A 20,782-nucleotide genomic window follows, 5' to 3' on the forward strand; every position below is an offset into this window, starting at 1 on the left:
AAATATTTGGGGTTCAAAATAACTAAAGAAATGTAGCTACATTATCTTTTTACTTTTTTTTGAACCCAAAATATCTCTTCTCCTTTTTGTTGTGTGATTCGTGGTGACATGGACTATGTGAAGGAGACAGGTCAGTTGTCCTGCTCAGTGTTCTACATTCTGCGGTTGTCTGGTGATTACCTCCTATGAAACTCAGGCTAAGCATTTTCCGCAAGAACATGGCATTGTTCATATTCTGCACCGGCAGAGTCCCATGTGACATGCTGTCTCCTGCCAGCGGCTCCTGACTCCTGTTCTCTACAGGATGGAATTGAGAGGAGCAGGGCTAAGGCCTCTCAATGCTGTTTGTCCATCTAGCTGTGGTCTTCCTAAGTATTGATACCAATTGGAGGCTGAAGGACTGTGGCTTCTCTAACCAAAGGAGCCTAGTGGGTTAACAATTGTCAAGAGCAGTCGGTGGTTCTGAAATACAATCCTTAGCCAAGGATCCCTCCTGTGTTACAGATGGATCAGCTAAAACAAGCCAACACTGAAGATATAAAGAATGAGGTTAGGTTCATTGAAACCAGGGTAACACCTTTGGATGAGCTAAACACAAAGATGACACTGACCCTGAGCAGGTATAGAAGCTCAGAGACATGCCTGCCAAATGAATTCCCTGAGGAACTCTGTAGCTACCCAGAGATACGTGGTTCAAATTAGAATGTCTCACAGATCACTCCCGGCATGTGCTGCATAGTTACGTGAACGTGTCACACCTAACTTGGGTCCAATGTCTTCAGACTGAGCACAGGTTGCCACTGGCATGGTCTGAGACTAGGAATAGAGCCATGCCCACTGACCCATCCTATGTCTGGGCTTCCAAATGGAACTACAGTTTCATTCAAACCTACATGTGCCTATAGGTCCTGCCTGCAGGAATGACATCTCTCAGCTTAGTAAGGGCTGCTTAGTGTGGGAATATGACTTCCATCTGGAAGACCAGGTGGAGCCTTATCACCGTCAAAGTAAAAAACCTATTGTCCACATCAAGGGCCAAGCTGATGTGCTGTTCCTCAAATCAGTAAAATGCACTTCTGTAGTGCTGGAATGAGTCAGGTAGTTCAAAGTACATTGAAGGAGTCGAATAACATCTATCCAGTGAGTCCTGCAAGACTTCAGGCTCTTCCACTTCCATCAGCATGCTGTTGAGCCTGGAAGAGGAGACAAAACTAAAGAAGCAGCCAGGGAAAACCAGACACCACAGAGCCCCAACTAGATTTCAGGAGTAACATAAGGAAGTGGTTAAAAAAGAAAAAGGATAGATCCATTAATGAGGTAAAAAAATTATTGCCTTTATGTTGGGATAGAACAGGGCCAGGTAGAAAACAATGAAAGAGAAAGACAGAGAGAGAGAGACAGAGACAGAGACAGAGAGAGAGAGAGAAAGTGAGCTAGTGAATTGGCCGGGTGACACACTGATAAGGGAGTAAAAGGACACTCTGAATTAGTGCCCTCATGACACACAGCAAACAGTGATCATGCAAAGAGTGAGCTCAATAGTTTTCCATAAAATATGCTAAAAATTCGATGCAGTTGCCAAGAGAGTACAGCTTTTGAGGTATGGTCAACCTATGGTACGTTAGTAAATGATAAGGGGAAGAAGAAAGGGAAACCTAAATATCTACTGCAATGAAAACCAACAGCAATATTAGTAGGAGTAACTCAGGCTTGGTTGAAAAGATGTAATCGATAATGTGAGCCCACTCTGTTTTCCCTGAACCAGGAGTCTCCAGGTGTCAACACAGAAGTAGCTGTTCACAATTGCTCAAAGTTACCTGGGGCATGGGGGGCCTTGGTCTTCTTCCTCTTCTTGGTCCTTTTTAATTCCTGCAATAAATTCAGACAGGGACAGACAAAATAAGCCAACTCACCTACACCCATAACAGCCCACTGTCTAATCCCCACACAGGGATCTCAGGCTCCTCAGCATGAGAACAGGACAACGTGAGAGATATACTTCAGGAGGCCTGAAAGCCGGTCATGATAGAGATTCTTTGGTTTGCATCTCAGAACCGAGGGTGAAATATCCCTATTCTGGTAGATCATTATCCCAAAATCATTTATCCCAAGTTTGCGCAAACAGTTATGCCTTATTGTTCCCATCAATTCAAAGAAAATGCCCTAGATGACTTCTAGGAGGAAAACTGCAGTATTCAGCCCTGTCTCATCAAATGCCCAGCTCGTTCATGGATGCAAGAATTTTAGACACTGAAATTAGAATGAAGGAGGAAACCTACAAACCCTTGAGTCCAAATCATAGTTCTGTGAATTTTTTACATCTGCCTGGGTCCAATGTGCTGAGAGTGGGCTCAGGTTGCCACAGGCATGGCTGGAGACTAGGAATAGAGCCATGCTCACTGACCCATTTCATGTCTGGGCTTCCAACTGAGACTACAGTTTCATTACAAACTACATGCGCCCATAGGTCCTGCCTGCGGCAATGACATCTCTCGGGTCAGTAAGGGCCGCTTAGAACAGGAATATCACCTCTATCTGGAAGACCAGGTGGAGCCTTATTACCTTCATAGTAAGGTACTCACTGTCCACATCAAGAGCCAAGCCAAGGTGCCACTCCTCCAATCAGTAAATGGAACTTCTGTAGGGCTGGTGTAAGTCAGGCAGTTCAAGATAACCTGAAGGAGTCGAATAACATCTCTCCAGTGAGTCCTGCAAGACTTCAGGCTCTTTCTCATCCAGCAGCTCCCTGCTGAGCCTGGAAAAGTAGGAAAAAGTCAAGAATAAGCCAGGGGGAATCAGAAACCACACAGCCCCAGCTAGATTTCACGGGTAACATAAGGAAGTGTTGAAAAAGAAAAAAGACAGATCCATTAATGAGGTAACAAATTATTGCCTTTATGTTGGCATAGACCAGGACCAGGTAGAAAAGAATGAAAGAGAAAGACAGGGAGAGGGGGAGAGAGAGAGAGAGAGGAGAAAGTGAGCTCAGCGAATTGGCCAGGTGACACACTGATGAAGGTGTCAAAGGACACTCTGAGTTAGTGCCCTCGGGACACACAGTGAACAGTGATCATGAAAAGAGTGGGCTCAATAATTTTCCATAAACTTGCTCAAGATTCCATTGCAGTTGCCATACAGCCTTTGAGGTATGGTCAATCTATAGTAGGTTAGTAAATGATAAGGGGAGGAAGAAATGGAAACCTAAACATCTACTGCAATGAAAACCAACAGCAATGTCAGCAGGAGTAATTCAACCTTCGTTGAAAACACGAAATTGAACACACTCTTGTTTTCCCTGGACCTGGCATCTCCAGGTATCAACACAGAATTAAGATTCCATAATTGCTCAGTTACCTGGGGCATGATGGGTCTTGGTCTTCTTCCACTTCTTGGTACTTTTCAATTTCTGCAATAAGTTCAGACATGGACAGACAAATTAAGCTGGTTCTCCTACACACATAACAATCCAGTGTCTAATCCTCACACAGGGACCTCAGGCTCCTCAGCATGAGAATAGGACACTGTGAGAGATGTTCTTCAGGAAGCCCGAAGGCTGATCATGATAGAGATTCCTTGGTTTTTGTCCCAGAAACTGTGGGTAAAGTGTCCCTATTCTGGTAGATCGCTATCCCAATATCATTTGTCCCAAGTTTGTGCAAAGGGTTATGCCATATTTTTCCAATCAATTTAAAGCAAATGCTCCCAAATGGTTTCTAGGAGAAAAACTGCAATATTCAGCCCTGTCTCATCAAATACTCAGATTGTTCATGGTAGCGAAGATTTTAGACGCTGAAATTAGAGTGAAGGATGAAATCTACAAAATCTACAAAATTGAGACAAAATCAGAGTTGTGTGAATTTGTCACATCTGCCTGGATCCAACATCTTGAGAGTAGGATTAGGGTGCCACAGGCATGGCCTGAGACTATGAAGAGAGCCTTGCTCACTGACCCATCCCTTGTCTGGGCTTCCAAGTGGAACTAGAGTTTCATTCAACCTACATGTGCCTATAGGCCCTCCCTGTGGCAATGACATCTCTCAGCTCAGTCAGGGCCACTTGCAGTAGGAATATGACCCTATCCAGCAGACTCAGTGGATCCTTATCACCTTCATAGAAAGGTACTCACCATCTACATCAAGAGCCAAGCCAACACGCTGTTGCTCCAATAAGTAAAAGGCACTTCTGAATGGCTGGCATGAGTCAGTCAGTTCAAGATAACCTGAAGGAGTCGAATAACATCTCTCCAGTGAGTCCTGCAAGACTTCAGGCTCTTTCTCATCCAGCAGCTCCCTGCTGAGCCTGGAAAAGTGGGAAAAAGTAAATAAGCCAGGGGGAATCAGAAACCACACAGCCCCAGCTAGATTTCATGGGTAACATAAGGAAGTGTTTGAAAAGAAAAAGGACAGATCCATTAATGAGGTAACAAATTATTGCCTTTATGTTGGGAGAGACCAGGGCCAGGTAGAAAAGGATGAAAGAGAAAGACACACACACACACACACACACACACACACACACACACACACAATGAGCTCAGTGAATTGGCCAGGAGACACACTGATGAGAGAGTCAAAGGACATTCTGTATTTGTGCCCTCAGGACACACAGTGAACAGTGATCATGAAAAGAGTGAGCGCAATAATTTTGCATAAAATGTGCTCAAGTTTCGCTGCAGTCACCACGAGAATACAGCTTTTGAGGTATGGTCGAACTTCACTAGGTTAGTAAATGATAAGGGTAGGAAGAAATGGAAACCTAAACATTTACTGCAATGAGAACCAAAAGCAATGTTAGTAGGCATAATTCAGACTTGTCTGACAAGAGGAAATCATTATTTTCAGCATGTACTGTTTTCCCTGGACTTGGCATCTCCAGTTGTCAACATCAAATTAACTGTCCACAATTTCTCAGACTCACCTGGGACCTGTTGCCTCTTGGTCCTCCTTTTTCACTTGATCCCACCGATGTCCTGCAAATAAATTCAGATGGGGCCTCTTACATTAAGCAGTTCTTCCTTGCACACAGAAACATTCCTCTGTCCAATCCTAACACAGGGACATCAGTCTTGTCAGTGTGAGTACAGGAGACTTTGAGAGAAATATTCCAGGAGGCCTGAGGTCAAGTCTTGAGAGAACTGACTTGGTTCCTTTCATAAGCCTTGGGCAAAATTCCCCTGTTTTGGAACGTTATCTTCCCAACGTGCTCTGTCCTAGGTTTGTGTACACAAATGAGCAATGTTTTCCCCAATAGATTTTAGGCAAATAGTTCTAACACCTCATAGGAGAGATACTGCAATATTCAGGCTGCTCTCATCAAATACCCAGGATTTGATAGTTTATGAGATTGTGGACACTGAGATTTGATGAAGGGGTGCAATGTACCAGCTCTTGAGTCAAAATGAAACTTGGTTCTACACAGAAGCATCAGCTATTATGGCTTTTGTGGGTGAAAAGTCAGCCATTTATCTAGAAAACATACCAGCAACATGACGGACAGATGAGCTAAAACGAGCGAACTTAGAAGACTGGGGATAAATTCAGTGAAACCTGGGTTACATTTTTCACTGAGAGGTAGACAAGGGTGACACTGGCCTTGGGCAGGTAAAGAACCACACACACATGCTTTGGGAACAAAACTCATAAGGAACTTTGTAGCTGGCAAGAGACATTTAATTCAGATGAGCTGATCTAATAGACAACTCCTGGGCATGTGCTGCATAGCTTGGTGTGAGTTTGCCACACCTGCCTTGAGTTCAATGTCCTGACAGTCAGTCCAGGGTGGCAGAGCCATGGCCTGAGATTAGGAAGAGAGCAAAGCTCACTGACCCACCCCATGCCTGTGATTCAGACTCGACTCCAGAGTGATTGAAATCTACATTGATATATAGTTTCAGCCCACAGTGATGGCAATTCTTAGCCCAACAAGGGGCACAAGGCCCAAAGACTATGGGATCTACCTGGGACATGAACTTTATCACCTTCACAATGGAGTACTCACTGCCTATGTCAACAGCCAAGCCTACTTGCTGTTCCTCTAATGAGTGAAAGGTGCTCCTGTAAGACTGGTACGAGGCCAACATGTCAAGAGGAATTGAGAGAGTCGAATAACCTTCATCCCAGGACTCCTGGGGGGCTTCCTCCTCTTCAGACTCCTGCAGATTCCTGATGAGCCAGGCAGGACAGGGATGACAGAAGATTTAACCAACAGAGATTAGACAACAAAACCTCCCAGATGATCTGATGGGAGACAGAATGGAGTGGTCACAGAAACCAAAGGCATTTTTCCTTCAAGAGAAATAAAACTGTCATTCTAAATGCAGGGTGGAGGGTGACTGCTCTGGGGACAGAGCAAAAATGGGCAGCATGTGCTCAGTACATTTGCACAGATGAGCCAACTCAGGGCACCCAGACTCTCCCTCTAAACTACCATCATGACTTGCAGCACAGAGAACTAACACAGGGCTTCAACTACTTTGCATAAATTGCGTTGAATTTTACATGCAGCATTCAAGTGAAGAGAGCTCTTGACGCAGTGCAGACACAGATCTTGTGCATTAAGGGCCCCATTTTTCCAATATTTTGATATAATATGTTTACTTTTTCAATTTCTTTTCTTGCACAAATACTAGCAAACATACTACCAACAAACGGGAAGAAAGCATATATACATCTCTCCCTGGATTTAAACACATGGGAGAGAATAGGCGACATCAAGAAATGCCTGTTTGAGGATCTGGAGTGGACTTCCAGCAAACTCCAACAGACCTGCAGCTGAGGGACCTGACTGTTAGAAGGAAAACTAACAAACAGAAAGGAATAGCATCAACATCAACAAAAAGGACATCCACACCAAAACCCCATCTGTAGGTCACCATCATCAAAGACCAAAGGTAGATAAAACCACAAAGATGGGGAGAAACCAGAGCACAAAAGCTGAAAATTCCAAAAACCAGGGCACTCCTTCTCCTCCAAAGGATCGCAGCTCCTCGACAGCAACGGAACAAAGCAGGATGGAGAATGACTTTGACTAGCTGACAGAAGTAGGCTTCAGAAAGTCGATAATAACAAACTTCTCTGAGCTAAAGCAGGATGTGCGAACTCATTGCAAGGAAGCTAAAAACCTTGAAAAAAGATTAGACAAATGGCTAACTAGAATGAACAGTGTATAGAAGACCTTAAATGACCTGATGGAGCTGAAAACCATGGCATGAGAACTACGTGACACATGCAGAAGCTTCAGTAGCCAATACAATCAAGTGGAAGAAAGAGTATCAGTGATTCAAGATCAAATTAATGAAATGAAGCAAGAAGAGAAGTTTAGAGAAAAAAGAGTAAAAAGAAATGAACAAGCCTCCAATAAATATGGGACTATGTGAAAAGGCCAATCTACATTTCACTGGTGTACCTGAAAGTGACAGGGAGAATGAAACCAAGCTGGGAAACATTCTTCAGGGTATTATCCGGGAGAACTTCCCCAACCTAGCAAGGCAGGCCAACATTCAAATTCAGGAAACACAGAGAACACCACAAAGATACTCCTCGAGAAGAGCAACCCCAAGACACATAATTGTCAGATTCACCAAGGTTGAAATGAAGGAAAAAATGCTAAGGGCAGCCAGAGAGAAAGGTCGGATTACCCACAAAGGGAAGCCCATCAGACTAGCAGCAGATCTCTCAGCAGAAACCCTACAAGCCAGAAGAGAGTGGGAGCAATATTCAACATTCTTTTTTTTTTCCATATGTATAGTTTTCGTTTATTATTTTTTGCATATATATATATATGGTTTTTTTATACTTTAAGTCTTAGGGTACATGTGCACAAGGTGCAGGTTAGTTACATACGTATACACGTGCCATGTTTGTATGCTGCACCCATTAACTCATCATTTAACATTAGGTATATCTCTTAATGCTACCCCTTCCCCTACCCCCACCCCACAACAGGCCCTGGTGTGTGATGTTCCCCTTCCTGTGTCCATGTGTTCTCATTGTTCAATTCCCACCTGTGAGTGAGAACATGCGGTATTTGGTTTTTTGTCCTTGCCATAGTTTGCTGAGAATGATGGTTTCCAGCTTCATCCATGTCCCTACAAAGGACATGAACTCATCATTTTTTATAGCTGCATAGTATTCCATGGTGTATATGTGCCACATTTTCTTAATCCAGTCTATCATTGTTGGATATTTGGCTTGGTTCCAAGTCTTTGCTATTGTGAATAGTGCCGCAATAAACATACATGTGCATGTGTCTGTCTAGCAGCATGATTTATAATCCTTTGGGTATATACCCAGTAATGGGATTGCTGGGTCAAATGGTATTTCTAGTTCTAGATCCCTGAGGAATTGCCACACTGCCTTCCACAATGGTTGAACTAGTTTACAGTCCCACCAACAGTGTAAAAGTGTTCCTATTTCTCCACATCCTCTCCAGCACCTTCAACATTCTTAAAGAAAAGAATTTTCAATGCAGAATTTCATATCCAGCCAAATGAAGCTTCATAAGAGAAGGAGAAATAAAATACTTTACAGACCAGCAAATGCTGAGAGATTTTATCACCACCAGGCCTGCCTTACAAGAGCTCCTGAAGGAAGCACTAAACATGGAAAGGAATAACCAGTACCAGCCACTGCAAAAACATGCCAAACTGTAAAGACCATCGATGGAAGGAAGAAACTGCATCAACTAATGGGTGAAATAACCAGCCAACATCATAATGACAGGATCAAATTCACACATAACAATATTAACCTTAAATGTAAAGTGGCTAAATGCCCCACTTAAAAAACACAGAGTGGCAAATTGGATAGAGTCGAGACCCATCACTGTGCTGTGTTCAGGAAACCCATCTCACGTGCAGAGACACATATAGGCTCAAAATAAATGGATGCAGGAAGATCCACAAAGCAAATGGAAAGCAAAAAAACTGCAGGGGTTGCAATCCTAGTCTCTGATAAAACAGACTTTAAACCAACAAAGATCAAAAGAGACAAAGAGGGCCATTACATGATGGTAAAGGGATCAATTCAACAAGAAGAGCTAACTATCCTAAATATATATGCACCCAATACAAGAGCACCCAGATTCATAAAGCAAGTGCTGAGAGACCTACAAAGAGATTTAGACTCCCACGCAATCATAATGGGAGACTTTAACATCCCACTGTCAGTAGTAGACATATCAGTGAGACAGAAGCTTAACAAGGATATCCAGGACTTGAACTCAGCTCTGGACCAAGTGGACCTAAAAGACATCTACAGAACTCTCCACCCCAAATCAACAGAATATACATTCTTCTCAGCATCACATCACACTTATTCCAAAATTGACCACATAGTTGGAGGTAAAGCACTAGTCAGCAAACGTAAAATAATAGAAATCACAACAAACTGTCTCTCAGAGCAGAGTGCAATCAAATTAGAACTCAGGATTAAGAAACTCACTCAAAACCACACAACTACATGGAAACTGAACAACCTGCTTCTGAATGACAGCTGGGTAAATAATGAAATGAAGGCAGAAACAAAGATGTTCTTTGAAACCAATGAGAACAAAGACACGCCGTACCAGAATCTCTGGGACACATTTAAAGCGGTGTGTAGAGGGAAAATTATAGCACTAAATGCCCACAAGAGAAAGCAGAAAAGATCTAAAATCGACACCCTAACATCACAATTAAAAGAACTAGAGAAGCAAGGCAAACAAATTCAAAAGCTAGCAGAAGACAAGAAATAAGTAATATCAGAGCAGAACTAAAGGAGATAGAGACGCAAAAAACCCTTCAAAAAATCAATGAATCCAGGAGCTGGTTTTTTGAGTAGCTGGGTGAATGGAAGAAATAGTTCTATTCATCACTTCCTCATTTTCCCTAAATCTACAATCTCCAGATGTCACTACTGAATTAACAGCCAACAATTCCACATTACCTGGGAGACACTGGCCCTTTTTCTTCCTCTTCCTCATCATCACTTTCATTTTCTGTAAATAAATTCAGAGAAGCAGGTCACATTAAGCAATTCATACTTCACATATGACCAAATCACTGTCCAGTCATAGCACAAGGACATAACTATTCTCAGTGCAAAAATATGGATTCTGACAGGAATATTTTAGGGTGCCCTAGGTTAAGTCTGGTGAGAAGTAGATGACCCTGCTTTCCAGACCCACAAGCCAAAATCTCCCTCTACGTGTAGACTATAATGCCATATTCCCTGCCTGAGTCAAAGTTAAGCAAAATTTTTCCCCAAAAAATCTCCAAAAATTGGTCAAACAATTTTCTAAGAGTGTTGCTGCAATATGGACTTATATCACCAGGTAACATGGACATTAAATGTTTAGAGGCATCTATACATGAAACTCGACTGATAGATAAATTTGAACAACTCTTGCTTGAATAAATTTGAACAACTCTTGCTTTAAAAAGAATCTGTGATTTCGGAGGCCAAGACAGGTGAATCATTTGAGGTCATGAGTTCAGGACTAGCCTGGCCAATATGGGGAAATGCTATCTCTACTAAAAATACAAAAATTAGCCAGATGTGATGTTGTGCACCTGTGATCCCAGCAACTCAGGAGGCTGAGGCAGGAGAATCACTTGAATCTGGGAGGTAGAGGTTGCACCAAGCCAGGGTGCTGCAACCCCCCAGCCGGGGGGGAAAAACAAAACCCCATCGCAAAAAAAAAAAAAAAAAAAAATCTATGATGCTACAAAGAAACATTGGATCAGCCATTGCATTGACAGGGTGGAGAACCAGGGTCCAGCCTTGCTTTATGGAAATACATCAGTAAAGTAAAGAAGAAAACTTTCCATCCTGATTTCAGGGTGACTGTGCAGCTAAGCAAGCTGACTTAAAGGAGATCCAGATTAAAGCTGAGAGCAGTGAAGCCTGGGGAACAATATTTCCAAATACAAAGGCAAGGCTGCCAGCTTCCTTAAACAGGCATAGAAACTCCATGGACATTGTTCAGGGACAGATGACTTAATCACAGATGACAAGAGATATTGAATCCAAGCTAGGAGGCCTGACAGATACTTCCTGTGCACCTCCTGCACTCAGGTGACTATGAGATTGTCACACTTGCATGGGGTCCAATAACTTGATACTGGGGACTGGCAGACAAAGGCATGACATGAACTGAGAAGGACAAAAAACCTCCTTGATATCTGTTTAGAAACCCGTCATCGTTTTTTATTCAAACCAATTTGTGTGTATGGAGTCTGTCTTCAGAGTTTATCTTCCTCAGCCTAGAGAGAGGTATGAGACACAAGGAAAACAGAACCTACCTGGGATAATTTGTACAGCATCCTCCCATTCAACATGAGAGGATGAGTCAATGAGAGTTGAGTCGACTTTGTCCTCCTCAAATGTGATTTTGGTTTTCCTGTGTGGCTGGTTGGAGTCATAAGGGCCGTGGCTCTTTGAATAAGTGACAGCACATTCCTCCAGTGAGTCCTCAGGGACTTCCTTTTCTTCAGCCTTCTGCACCTCCCTGATGAGCCAGGTGGGACAGAGATGACAGAAGATTAAACATAGAGGGATTGGACCCCAGGGAGTCCTAGCTGGTTTTGACAGGAGGCATTAAGAGAGTGGTCCCAGAAAGCAAACAGGAGGTTCCCATTAAGAGGGAACATGCAATCCTCTTCTCTCTGCAACAGAGCATGGCTGCCATGGGAGCCAGAGAGGAAGAGAGCAGCTGGTGTTCATTGCACTGGACAGATAGGAGCTGAGGAGGATGAAGACTCAGCTATCCCTGTATGGTGCAGACATGACACTCGGCACACATAGAGAAACATGACAGCTGCCACAATCTGCATCTAAGTTGGGCAGAATTTCACATACTGTGGCCAAAGGAATGCAGGCTTTAGGCCCATCATAGATGCCAGAGAGGGTGTGCCTCCTAGACTTTTCGTATGTTACCACCCATTACTTGCTCCTGAGTATTCAGTGTTACCTGGGGGCAGATGATTTCTGCACTTTCTCAGCCTCCTCAACTTGAACATCTTCATCCTCATCTTTGTCATTTTCTGTAAATACAGAAGTGTTCCTTCAGTTATTTCCCACTTCACACTCTGCAAGCACAGTCAGCCCAATGTGCACAGAGACATGAACATTGAGGCATGGGTCACCGTTCAACTGAAAGCTATCCTGTTTTATATTTAACAAAATGCCCTGGCATGGTTTCCTGATCCATCAGGCAATGCATTTCTGATCTGGAGGGCCACCATCAAGATGTGGCCAAATATTGAAAAGACCTTTTGCTCCCCATATCACTGGAGGCTTGTGCAGCCTCTCTCTGGACTTCGGCAGCTGTCTCCCCCATCCCACCACAGATCTGATTCCCAGGCACAGGCTTGGTGTCCTGTCACAGTTCGCATTTCAAACCTAATTCTTTCTCTTAGGAGAGGACAAACTTGTCCCACAATCCTCAATTCATCAGGAGATTTCAAGCCTCCAAGTGGCTTCTGCTGTGTTATTCAGGGACATTCTCTCCATGGGGAGTGCTCCAGTCTGAAGCACTTCCTACCACCAAATGCCCCCACATCAAGTGCCTTCTCCAACACCACGTGGCAAGGGTCTTCATCTCATTTTGGAAAGCACTCATAAGTGTACCCATATTTGGATGCTTCAGACCCTTGCAAGAGACAATTTGTCTGCCTTTGCAGATGGAGAGAGAGAAACTCAGGAAGGACAAATCACTCACTCACTGACAGTTACTAAGAACATTGCTGAAAAGACAACCTGGGAACCTTCATTCTTAGTCCAGAGCTCTTTTCACTCTAACAAGCCCGCTCCCATCACAGCCTCCTTCCTGTCCTTTAAAACTAGATAGATGCTGCCTCTTGCTCCAAAGACCACCTTCCATCAAGGAAGGAGGGACACTTGCAATACTGTGACCTCCAACCCCATGGGTTTCCCATCTCTGTTCTTACCCAGGAAGTCCTGGTCATGTCATGGCCACGTAAGCTTAGTGGAAAAAAACCCCACTGATACAACTGTCATTGTGAAAGTATGGAGGTCTGGAGTCTCTCATAAGCCTGAGGTTCTGGGTCATCAGGGCCTATGGCCACCTTACCTGGGCTGAGCTTTTGGACAAGGTGCTTTGCCAGTCTACACCCCTCAGCCAGCCGTTCTTGGAGGTCCTGCCCCTGGGACTTGTCTGGCTCATCCGGAGTGAGGAGGGCCTGGAGACGCTGATTCAATGAGCAGGAGGCATCTCTCCCTTCCTGTAACTTCTCCCTTAACTGGGTCAGCTCTCGTTCCTGAGAGTGAACCAGGACTTTATATTGCCTAAGGTGAGACAGTAGAGAAAATTTAACAGTGGAAAGGGATGACTGATCTGTTCTAATATTGCAACAGAGATTTCTGAGACAATGTCCTCAAGGAGACCTCCAAGCAGAAGGTCAGCACATGTTTAAAGGAATATCTGTGGCCAAGTGAAAGAATAGAAAATGGTTTACAGGCTTCCTCTATATCAGAGACGGCTCCTGTAAGATCCTCAATGATGTTCCATTCATCTTTCTCTTCTGTAAACAAAAGTAGGTATCTTCCTAATTCCGTTTCAAAAAGACATCCTTTCAGTTCCTCACTCTGGCCATGGACATTTCCATGTGAAAATACACATAGTGCATCTTCCGACCACTAGATACAAAGTCATGTATAGAAATGAGGCCAGGTGCAGATGTGGTGAACTGAAAAGACGAAAGAAGAAAAGAAGGAGAGGGTCGAGAAGGCAACATTGATTGAGTGGAAGAATGAGAAGCCGCAGTCAGTCAGGAGGTGATTCTCACTAAAGGTAAGTGCGGTGGTGATGGCACACCATTTTGAGAATACGGCATGCTGCTGGGTGGTTCATACTCCTTTGGTTAATTTTGTGTTATGTAAATTTCACCTCAACAATTACTTGTTTGAAAAAGAGAAAACAAGGCTCTGAGAAGCAACTGCAACCCATAACTTATTATTATCCTTGTTCTCTGTTGGATAAATATTTGTGTGTTGTGAGCCTGCCATGGCAATTCCTGCCCTTCCCCTGGCCCAGCTTAGCTCTTACGTCTCCCCGCCAAGCTGCTGTACTTCAGAGATTTACACACCTGCCCACCTGCCTGCCCCCCCGGGGCCCCCTCACCTGACCTCCTCAGCTTGCTTGAGCTGCTCTGCAAGCTTCTCCTTCTTGAACTGTAGCTCATTCCTCAGCATAGATTTTAGGAGCTCTTTGCACTCTTCATACTCTGAGAAAAGAGACACGCCTGCCTCAGCGGAAGGCTGGACATGCTGCTGTGGTCATTGCCTACAGGGCAGGAGCCACATCCATCCCAAGGACAAAACTGTCCCCAGTAACAGGCTCTAGGCAGGGATTTCCACATCTTTACTCTTCAGTCTCCTGACTTTCTGGAATCTGATCCTCCAAAATTTAAAGAGGAAGAAAGAGAACCTCAAGGGCACATCGAGGAAGTTGACAAGATGATTCAACCACAACAAAGTGGAGTCAGAATTCACAGCCCCTGAGGTCTGACTCTGAATGCGGGGCCACTTTCCCAAGCCTTGCAACCTCTCCTCTGAAACACTGCTTAGGGCATGAAGTAGTGATTTCTTGTACAGTCGGGAAGGCCCCTAGGACTATGGGACTGATGGTTTCCCTTTTACTGGGTATTTCAAGGACAAATATGTCAAGGACTTTAAAAATATTTGATTTTTAAATCATATATTCAGATATGGTTTTAAGAATCATATCTGAAGCATAAAGTGTGAGACATAAGACCATAAGGCCATGAAGGAAATATGCCCAAATGCTAATAAAGTTTGTGTTAATTTAGAAACAGCAGAATGAAGAACTAATAGGTAGTGTTTACTCTGAGACAATAAATGTTCTAGGAGATTGACAGGAAATAGCTCATGCAATTCACTGCAGCAATTTACAGAGGTAGGTGTTATTGTAGTACCCTCTGAACAGATGAGGAAACTGAGGGACAGACAAGACAAGCAACTTGGATGGAGCCCAGGAGACAGGCCCAGGGTCCCTGCTCTGCACACTGCACTGCTGCTTCCACACATTCTTGGGTGTGATCTCTCTTCCTCTTTAGGAACAAGAGCCTGTGCCCCAGGAAGCACGACTTCTCTCTCACCAAGATACTCTCTGCTTTTTATTTTTATTTTCATTTATCATTAATTATTATTATTTGACCAGCCTTGCCCTGTCGCCCAGGCTGAAGTGCAATAGTGCAATATTGGCTCACTGCAACCTCTACCTCCAGGGTTCAAAGGATTCTCCTGCCTCAGCCTCCCGATTACTGGGGATTACAGTCACCTGCCACCACCTCCATCTACTTTTTGTATTTTTAGTGGAGACGGAGATTCTCCATGTTGCCCAGGCTGGTCTCAAACTCCTGACCTCGTGCTCTGCCCGCCTCAGCCTCCCAAAGGGCTGGGATTACAGGAGTCAGCCACCGTGCATGACCCCTACTCCCTGCTCTTGATTATGTCACTTACAGATAGCACAGGTTCTATTAGGAGCAGACTCCTCTTGAAGCCCCTTAGAGCGAGTACTGGGTGCTATCACCAAGATTCCCTCAGAGTCACTAGAACAGAGCTTTGCCTATTGGGCCTCAACAGAAGCTTGAACTGAATAAAAGTTCACTAGTCTCAGACATTTAGAACAACAGACTAGATGTTATTTGTCTGCAGGATCTTACATGGTACAGAGAGGATTCTTGAAAACATGATTGAGCCTCTTGGAGAAAACAGGTCGTTCTGTGCCTGGGTCAGAAATCAATAACTGGGAGTTTAACTCTAGTCCCACCCCCACCTGACTGCAAACATGGAAAGTTGCTAAATACTTTGGTACCTCTGTCTTCCAACTTTAACAAAATGTTAAAATACCCATTTCTGTTTTCCTAGAAGTATGGGAAGGATGAAATTATTTTTGATGGAGACAGCATTTAGTGTCTCAGACAGAAGACAGGACATCATTCATTACTTTCATGACGGTGAGACTATAGATCTTACTGTATTTCTTCTGCCAGTTGGCCAGGAAGCAGGCTACTTGAGTTACAATAAATTTCTCTTTGAGGTTTCTGAACTGCTGTTTGTTCTCTGCCAGCTGGGGGCGCAATTTCTCGTTGATTTCTAGAATGTTCATCTCTGCCTTCTCACCGGACCAAGGGCTGGCAGATACCACCATGCTGACATTTGTGGCAGAAGAGGTGGAGGCAGGGACTGGGGAGGAGAAACCCAAACATATGATGGGTTAAAAACTGTGAAATCAAATAGATATAATCAGGACTGAGGGATGTCCATAACTGAAATTCTTAACTTACTGTTGAGAAAAACATGATCACTCCCCACAGCACTTTAGGATCCTTAACCACAAAAACAAGGTTCGAGGTGCCTGAACTCAGAGCTGAAGGCAATGCCAGTAGCTCAGACTCTGATAAGAGTGAGGTAGATTGTGGCCAGCGTGCCAGGTAACCGTCTGCGGTTGCAATAACGGAATTAGAAGGTGGAGGTGTCATGGAATCTTAGGAGCCCTTCATTCCAACTGCCCAGGCTTTGCTGAAACACAGGCACCCTGGTCTCACTTGAGGGTCACCACCAATGGGGATCATTCCTTCAGCATTCACTCTCAGTATTCGTGTACCCTTGTGACAATGCCACAGACCCATCTCTTTCCCAATACATCTAAGCATATTCCTCACTGTTTAAATTCAGAGAAGCAGGTCACATTAAGCAATTCACACTTCACATATCACCAAATCACTGTCCAGTCATAGCACAAGGACATAATTATTCTCAATGCAAGAACATGGATTCTGACAGGAATATTCTAGGGTGCCCTAGATTAAGTCTGGTGAGAAGTAGATGACCCTGCTTTCCAGACCCACAGGCCAAAATCTCCCTCTACGTGTAGACCATAATGCCATATTCCCTGCCTGAGTCAAAGTTAAGCAAAAATTTTCCCCAAAATATCTCCAAAAATTAGTCAAACAATTTTCTAGGAGTGTTGCTGCAATACAGATTTATATCACCAGGTAACATGGACATTAAATGTTTAGAGGCATCTATACATGAAACTCTACTGATAGATAAATGTGAACAATTCTTGCTTTAAAAAGAATCTGTGATTTGGGAGGCCAAGACAGGTGAATCATTTGAAGTCATGAGTTCAGGACTAGCCTGGCCAATATGGGGAAACCCTGTCTCTACAAAAATACAAAAATTAGCCAGATGTGATGTTGTGCACCTGTGGTCCCAGCAACTCAGAAGGCTGAGGCAGAAGAATAACTTGAATCTGGGAGGCAGAGGTTGCACCAAGCCAAGATGGTGCCACTGCACCCCAGCCTGGGTGACAGAGCAAGACTCCATCACAAAAAAAAACAAAAAAAAAAACAAAAAATCTACAAAGAAATATTGGATCAGCCATTGCATTGATGGGGTGGAGAACCGGGGTCCAGCCTTGCTTTATGGAAATATATCAGCAAAGTAAAGAAGAAAAGTTTCTGTCCTGATTTCAGGGTGACTGTGCAGCTAAGCAAGCTGACTTAAAGGAGATCAAGATTAAAGTTGAGAGCAGTGAAGCTGGGAACAATATTTCCAAATACAAAGGCAAGGCTGCCAGCTTCCTTAAACAGGCATAGAAACTCCATGGACATTGTTCAGGGACAGAAGACTGAATCACAGATGACAAGAGATACTGAATCAAAGCTAGGAGGCCTGACAGATACTTCCTGTGCACCTCCTACACTCAGGTGACTATGAGATTGTCACACTTGCATGGGTTCCAGTAACTTGATACTGGGGACTGGCAGACAAAGGCATGACATGAGCTGAATAGGACAAAAAAACTCCCTGATATGTGCGTTTAGAAACCCATTGTAGTTTTTTATTCAAACCAATTTCTGTGTATAGAGCCTGTCTTCAGAGTTTATCTTCCTCAGCCTAGAGGTACGAAACACCAAGAAAACTTCTTGGGAAGTTTTGTAAACCTGATGCTATTTTGTTGTTTCCACTTTGTTTTCCCATATACTGAAAAGAACAGGGCCACGAGCAGTTCTTATGGAATATGGTTTGATACATATTTTGTTGAGATGACCTAACACCATTGATTTTTGGTTGCATTCCACTAACAGAACATGGCAAGATCAAGGTTATGGTCAGGGTTAGTTGGTGATCCTCAGTGCTGCTGTGCAGTAGAAGGTGAGTTTGAGGTGAGAGGAACGAGTAGGAAAGAGTGATCCCACGAACCACCTCTTCACTTTCTCAGCTTTCATCCCCACCTAGGTTTTGTAAGCCTGGAACTTGGGAGACTGTTCTGTAGCCCAGGTCTCCTAAGATTGGCTGCTGGACTTGCCTGAGTTGAGGGTGCAGTGGGTTGACCCTGGGCTGCCCAGCATTCATGTGGAAGTGAAGGAAGGAGGACTGGTCAATCCCATTTGAAAGCATCCCTCTCTGCAGCCCACACCATCTTCCAATGACACGGTAAGGATACTGCTTTGAGATGTATCAAAGGCTTTAAGTCAATGTATTTTCTGGGGTCTGGGAGACCTGACATTCTGTGTCAGAATGAAAATCTGTCAAGTTTCTAAATGAAAAATCTGCAGGTTCACAAAGTTACATGGGTTACTTGAGGTCACAAAGGGATGAGTTTTCAGCACTGCCAATAAAAGCAATCACAATAATTATTCAGTAATTATTCATAGGATCCATGTAATCCAGTAAATATTCACATAATTATTTAGTAATTATTCATTGACCTATTCATACAAGGCATTTTGCTCAAAACTGTGTTTATATTTGGACATTGTATCTTCATCATAATCCTTAAGATAATGCTATTATCCATAAGTAACAGGTAAGAAACCTGAAGATGAGGGATAGCTAATCATGTATTTGGCCATATTTCCATTTTTGGTTTTTGTGATGCTGGAAGAATGACCAGAATGAGTCACAGGAAGAGTATTCATTCCTGTATTATTTTGCAGGACAGAGCTGTGCCCTTCTAGAGTACTGGGACCAAAATTCAGAAGTGTCTGCAACCTTGCTTTAACAGTATGGGAAATAACCTCTATCACCTGGAATTTCCCTGGAACTTTGGAATATACAAGAGAAGTATGAGACCTGGGTCTTCCCTTGGCTGTGTTTAATTCACTCTTCTATGGAATACCAATGATTCTAAGACTTTTGCCTTTTCATAACCACAATGTATGTTTTATGGAGAAGATTTTACACTTTGCTCTATTTAGAAAGAATAAATGTGAGCAATGGTTTAGGTTTTATGCCCTGGACTTAATATTTTTCTGATTTCTGTTTTGAGATTAAATTCTCATGTAAATAGAAAAATACTTATTATTTCTCATAAGGCCAAGTTTGTTATCAGTTTGAGTTTTTGAAGATGAAGCACAAACTTTTGATTTTATCTTTGTCCCCATCAGCACCACTCATTGTCTCTCAGTATGACCTGGACTTCCCCTGCATTTACCCTCGTCCTGCTGAGCCATCTCCATGCACTGTCCAATTCCATCAGTGATTCGGGGTCCTCCCAAGTCTCCCTGAAATGGGCAAAGGGATCAGGACATCAGACACATTCCAGACACAAAGGCAACCCATACTGTAGAGTGAACAGCTGTGTTCCCACTTCCCCAATGTTCCAGTGATGTCCTCAAACTGAAGGCAATACTTTCCCTCTTTAAGGGTCTGTTCTTCATGTCTCAATGCCTCTGATCTAGTGAACACTACTGTCCTGAAAGTGAAAGAACTTGCTAAATTTCGGGTTTCTGGTTAGGTCGATAGAATAGGTTTATAAGACTTCCTTACTTACCCATGACTGCTGAAGTTTGAATTCTTAGCAGTATGATTCCTTTTCTTGTAAGCTGAGCAGCTTAGGAAAGATTGGCCATGTTGCTGTGCAAGAAGAGGTAAACTTAATTTCTACTCAGAGCGTGCTTGAATGTGAAACTAGGGCTTCCACTCTTCCAAAGTTGGACTGTCACTGCCTCAGGCATGTGTCCCGAAGAGCTCGTGTCTCTGCTGTACTCAAAATAAAGTTTAAATGGAGCCCAGCAAGCCAGATCTCCTTTACTTCTAGGTTCCCTCAACAGTTTCTCCTCTGCTTTAGAGACTGCATTGAAAATATTCTTGTTCTGCTGTTGTGTTTTGGCTTTAGAATGACGTGATGCAGCTCAATGGGTCTTACCCCCAAGTTGATCAGAGTAAGAAACAGCTGGGAAAGTCAGTGCAAATACAAGTTCATCCTCCTCCTTGCAGGGATTCCGATTCAGAGGGCTCAGGTGGGGCCTGGAATGTGTTTGTTAACATGACTCAGATGTGCAGTCAATTTGGGGACTCGCTGATACCATCGACCTTATAGTTTATAGGATGATTCTTTCTGTTTTCCTGATGAAGAAACTGAGGCACAGAGAGTCTGTAACTTGCTCAAGTTCCCCTTGCTGTAAGTCCTGGAGCCAGATCTCAGGTGAAGCAGCCTCTTCCCGATCCCCTTCCCACATTTTCCAATTCAGCTGGGACAGTTCTTTCCAAGTACATGTTTCTCTCCCCTATACCTCATTTCTGAAAAAAGGAGAACTGGAATTTAACTTCTTTCATCTAATACATTTCCTCACAACATGCTGCCAGCATCATATTCTGGCCACTTACTATTAAAGTGAGATGCTTTTTTTTTTTTTTTTTTTTGAGATAGGGTCTTGTTCTGTCACCCAGGCTAGAGTGCTGTGGTGAAAATAGATCACTGCAACCTCGAATGCCTGGGCTCAAGCGATCCTCCTGCCTCAGCTTTC

At 43.5% G+C, this 20,782-nt stretch overlaps 1 protein-coding gene across 1 annotated transcript in view; it reads right to left on the reverse strand.

Annotated features, from left to right (window-relative positions):
* Positions 1–312: 312 nt before the first annotated feature.
* Positions 313–20,782, reverse strand: part of LOC116468009 (putative neuroblastoma breakpoint family member 8) — a 42,953-nt gene continuing 22,483 nt past the window's right edge. The window contains exons 5-19 of the mRNA XM_058439359.1: positions 19,807–20,555; positions 19,468–19,537; positions 15,999–16,208; positions 14,122–14,224; positions 13,072–13,286; positions 11,950–12,022; positions 11,282–11,487; positions 9,924–9,975; positions 5,998–6,161; positions 4,918–4,969; positions 4,127–4,299; positions 3,355–3,406; positions 2,583–2,749; positions 1,818–1,869; positions 313–1,193 (exon numbers count right to left, since the gene is read on the reverse strand). Of these exons, the coding sequence (XP_058295342.1) occupies positions 2,623–2,749; positions 3,355–3,406; positions 4,127–4,299; positions 4,918–4,969; positions 5,998–6,161; positions 9,924–9,975; positions 11,282–11,487; positions 11,950–12,022; positions 13,072–13,286; positions 14,122–14,224; positions 15,999–16,208; positions 19,468–19,492 (1,452 nt within the window). The 5' untranslated portion in view covers positions 19,493–19,537; positions 19,807–20,555 and the 3' untranslated portion in view covers positions 313–1,193; positions 1,818–1,869; positions 2,583–2,622. The remainder of the gene's footprint in view (positions 1,194–1,817; positions 1,870–2,582; positions 2,750–3,354; positions 3,407–4,126; positions 4,300–4,917; positions 4,970–5,997; positions 6,162–9,923; positions 9,976–11,281; positions 11,488–11,949; positions 12,023–13,071; positions 13,287–14,121; positions 14,225–15,998; positions 16,209–19,467; positions 19,538–19,806; positions 20,556–20,782) is intronic.

The sequence above is a fragment of the Hylobates moloch genome, unplaced genomic scaffold, assembly GCF_009828535.3.
Source record: "Hylobates moloch isolate HMO894 unplaced genomic scaffold, HMol_V3 SCAFFOLD_5, whole genome shotgun sequence".
Taxonomy (NCBI): domain Eukaryota; kingdom Metazoa; phylum Chordata; class Mammalia; order Primates; family Hylobatidae; genus Hylobates; species Hylobates moloch.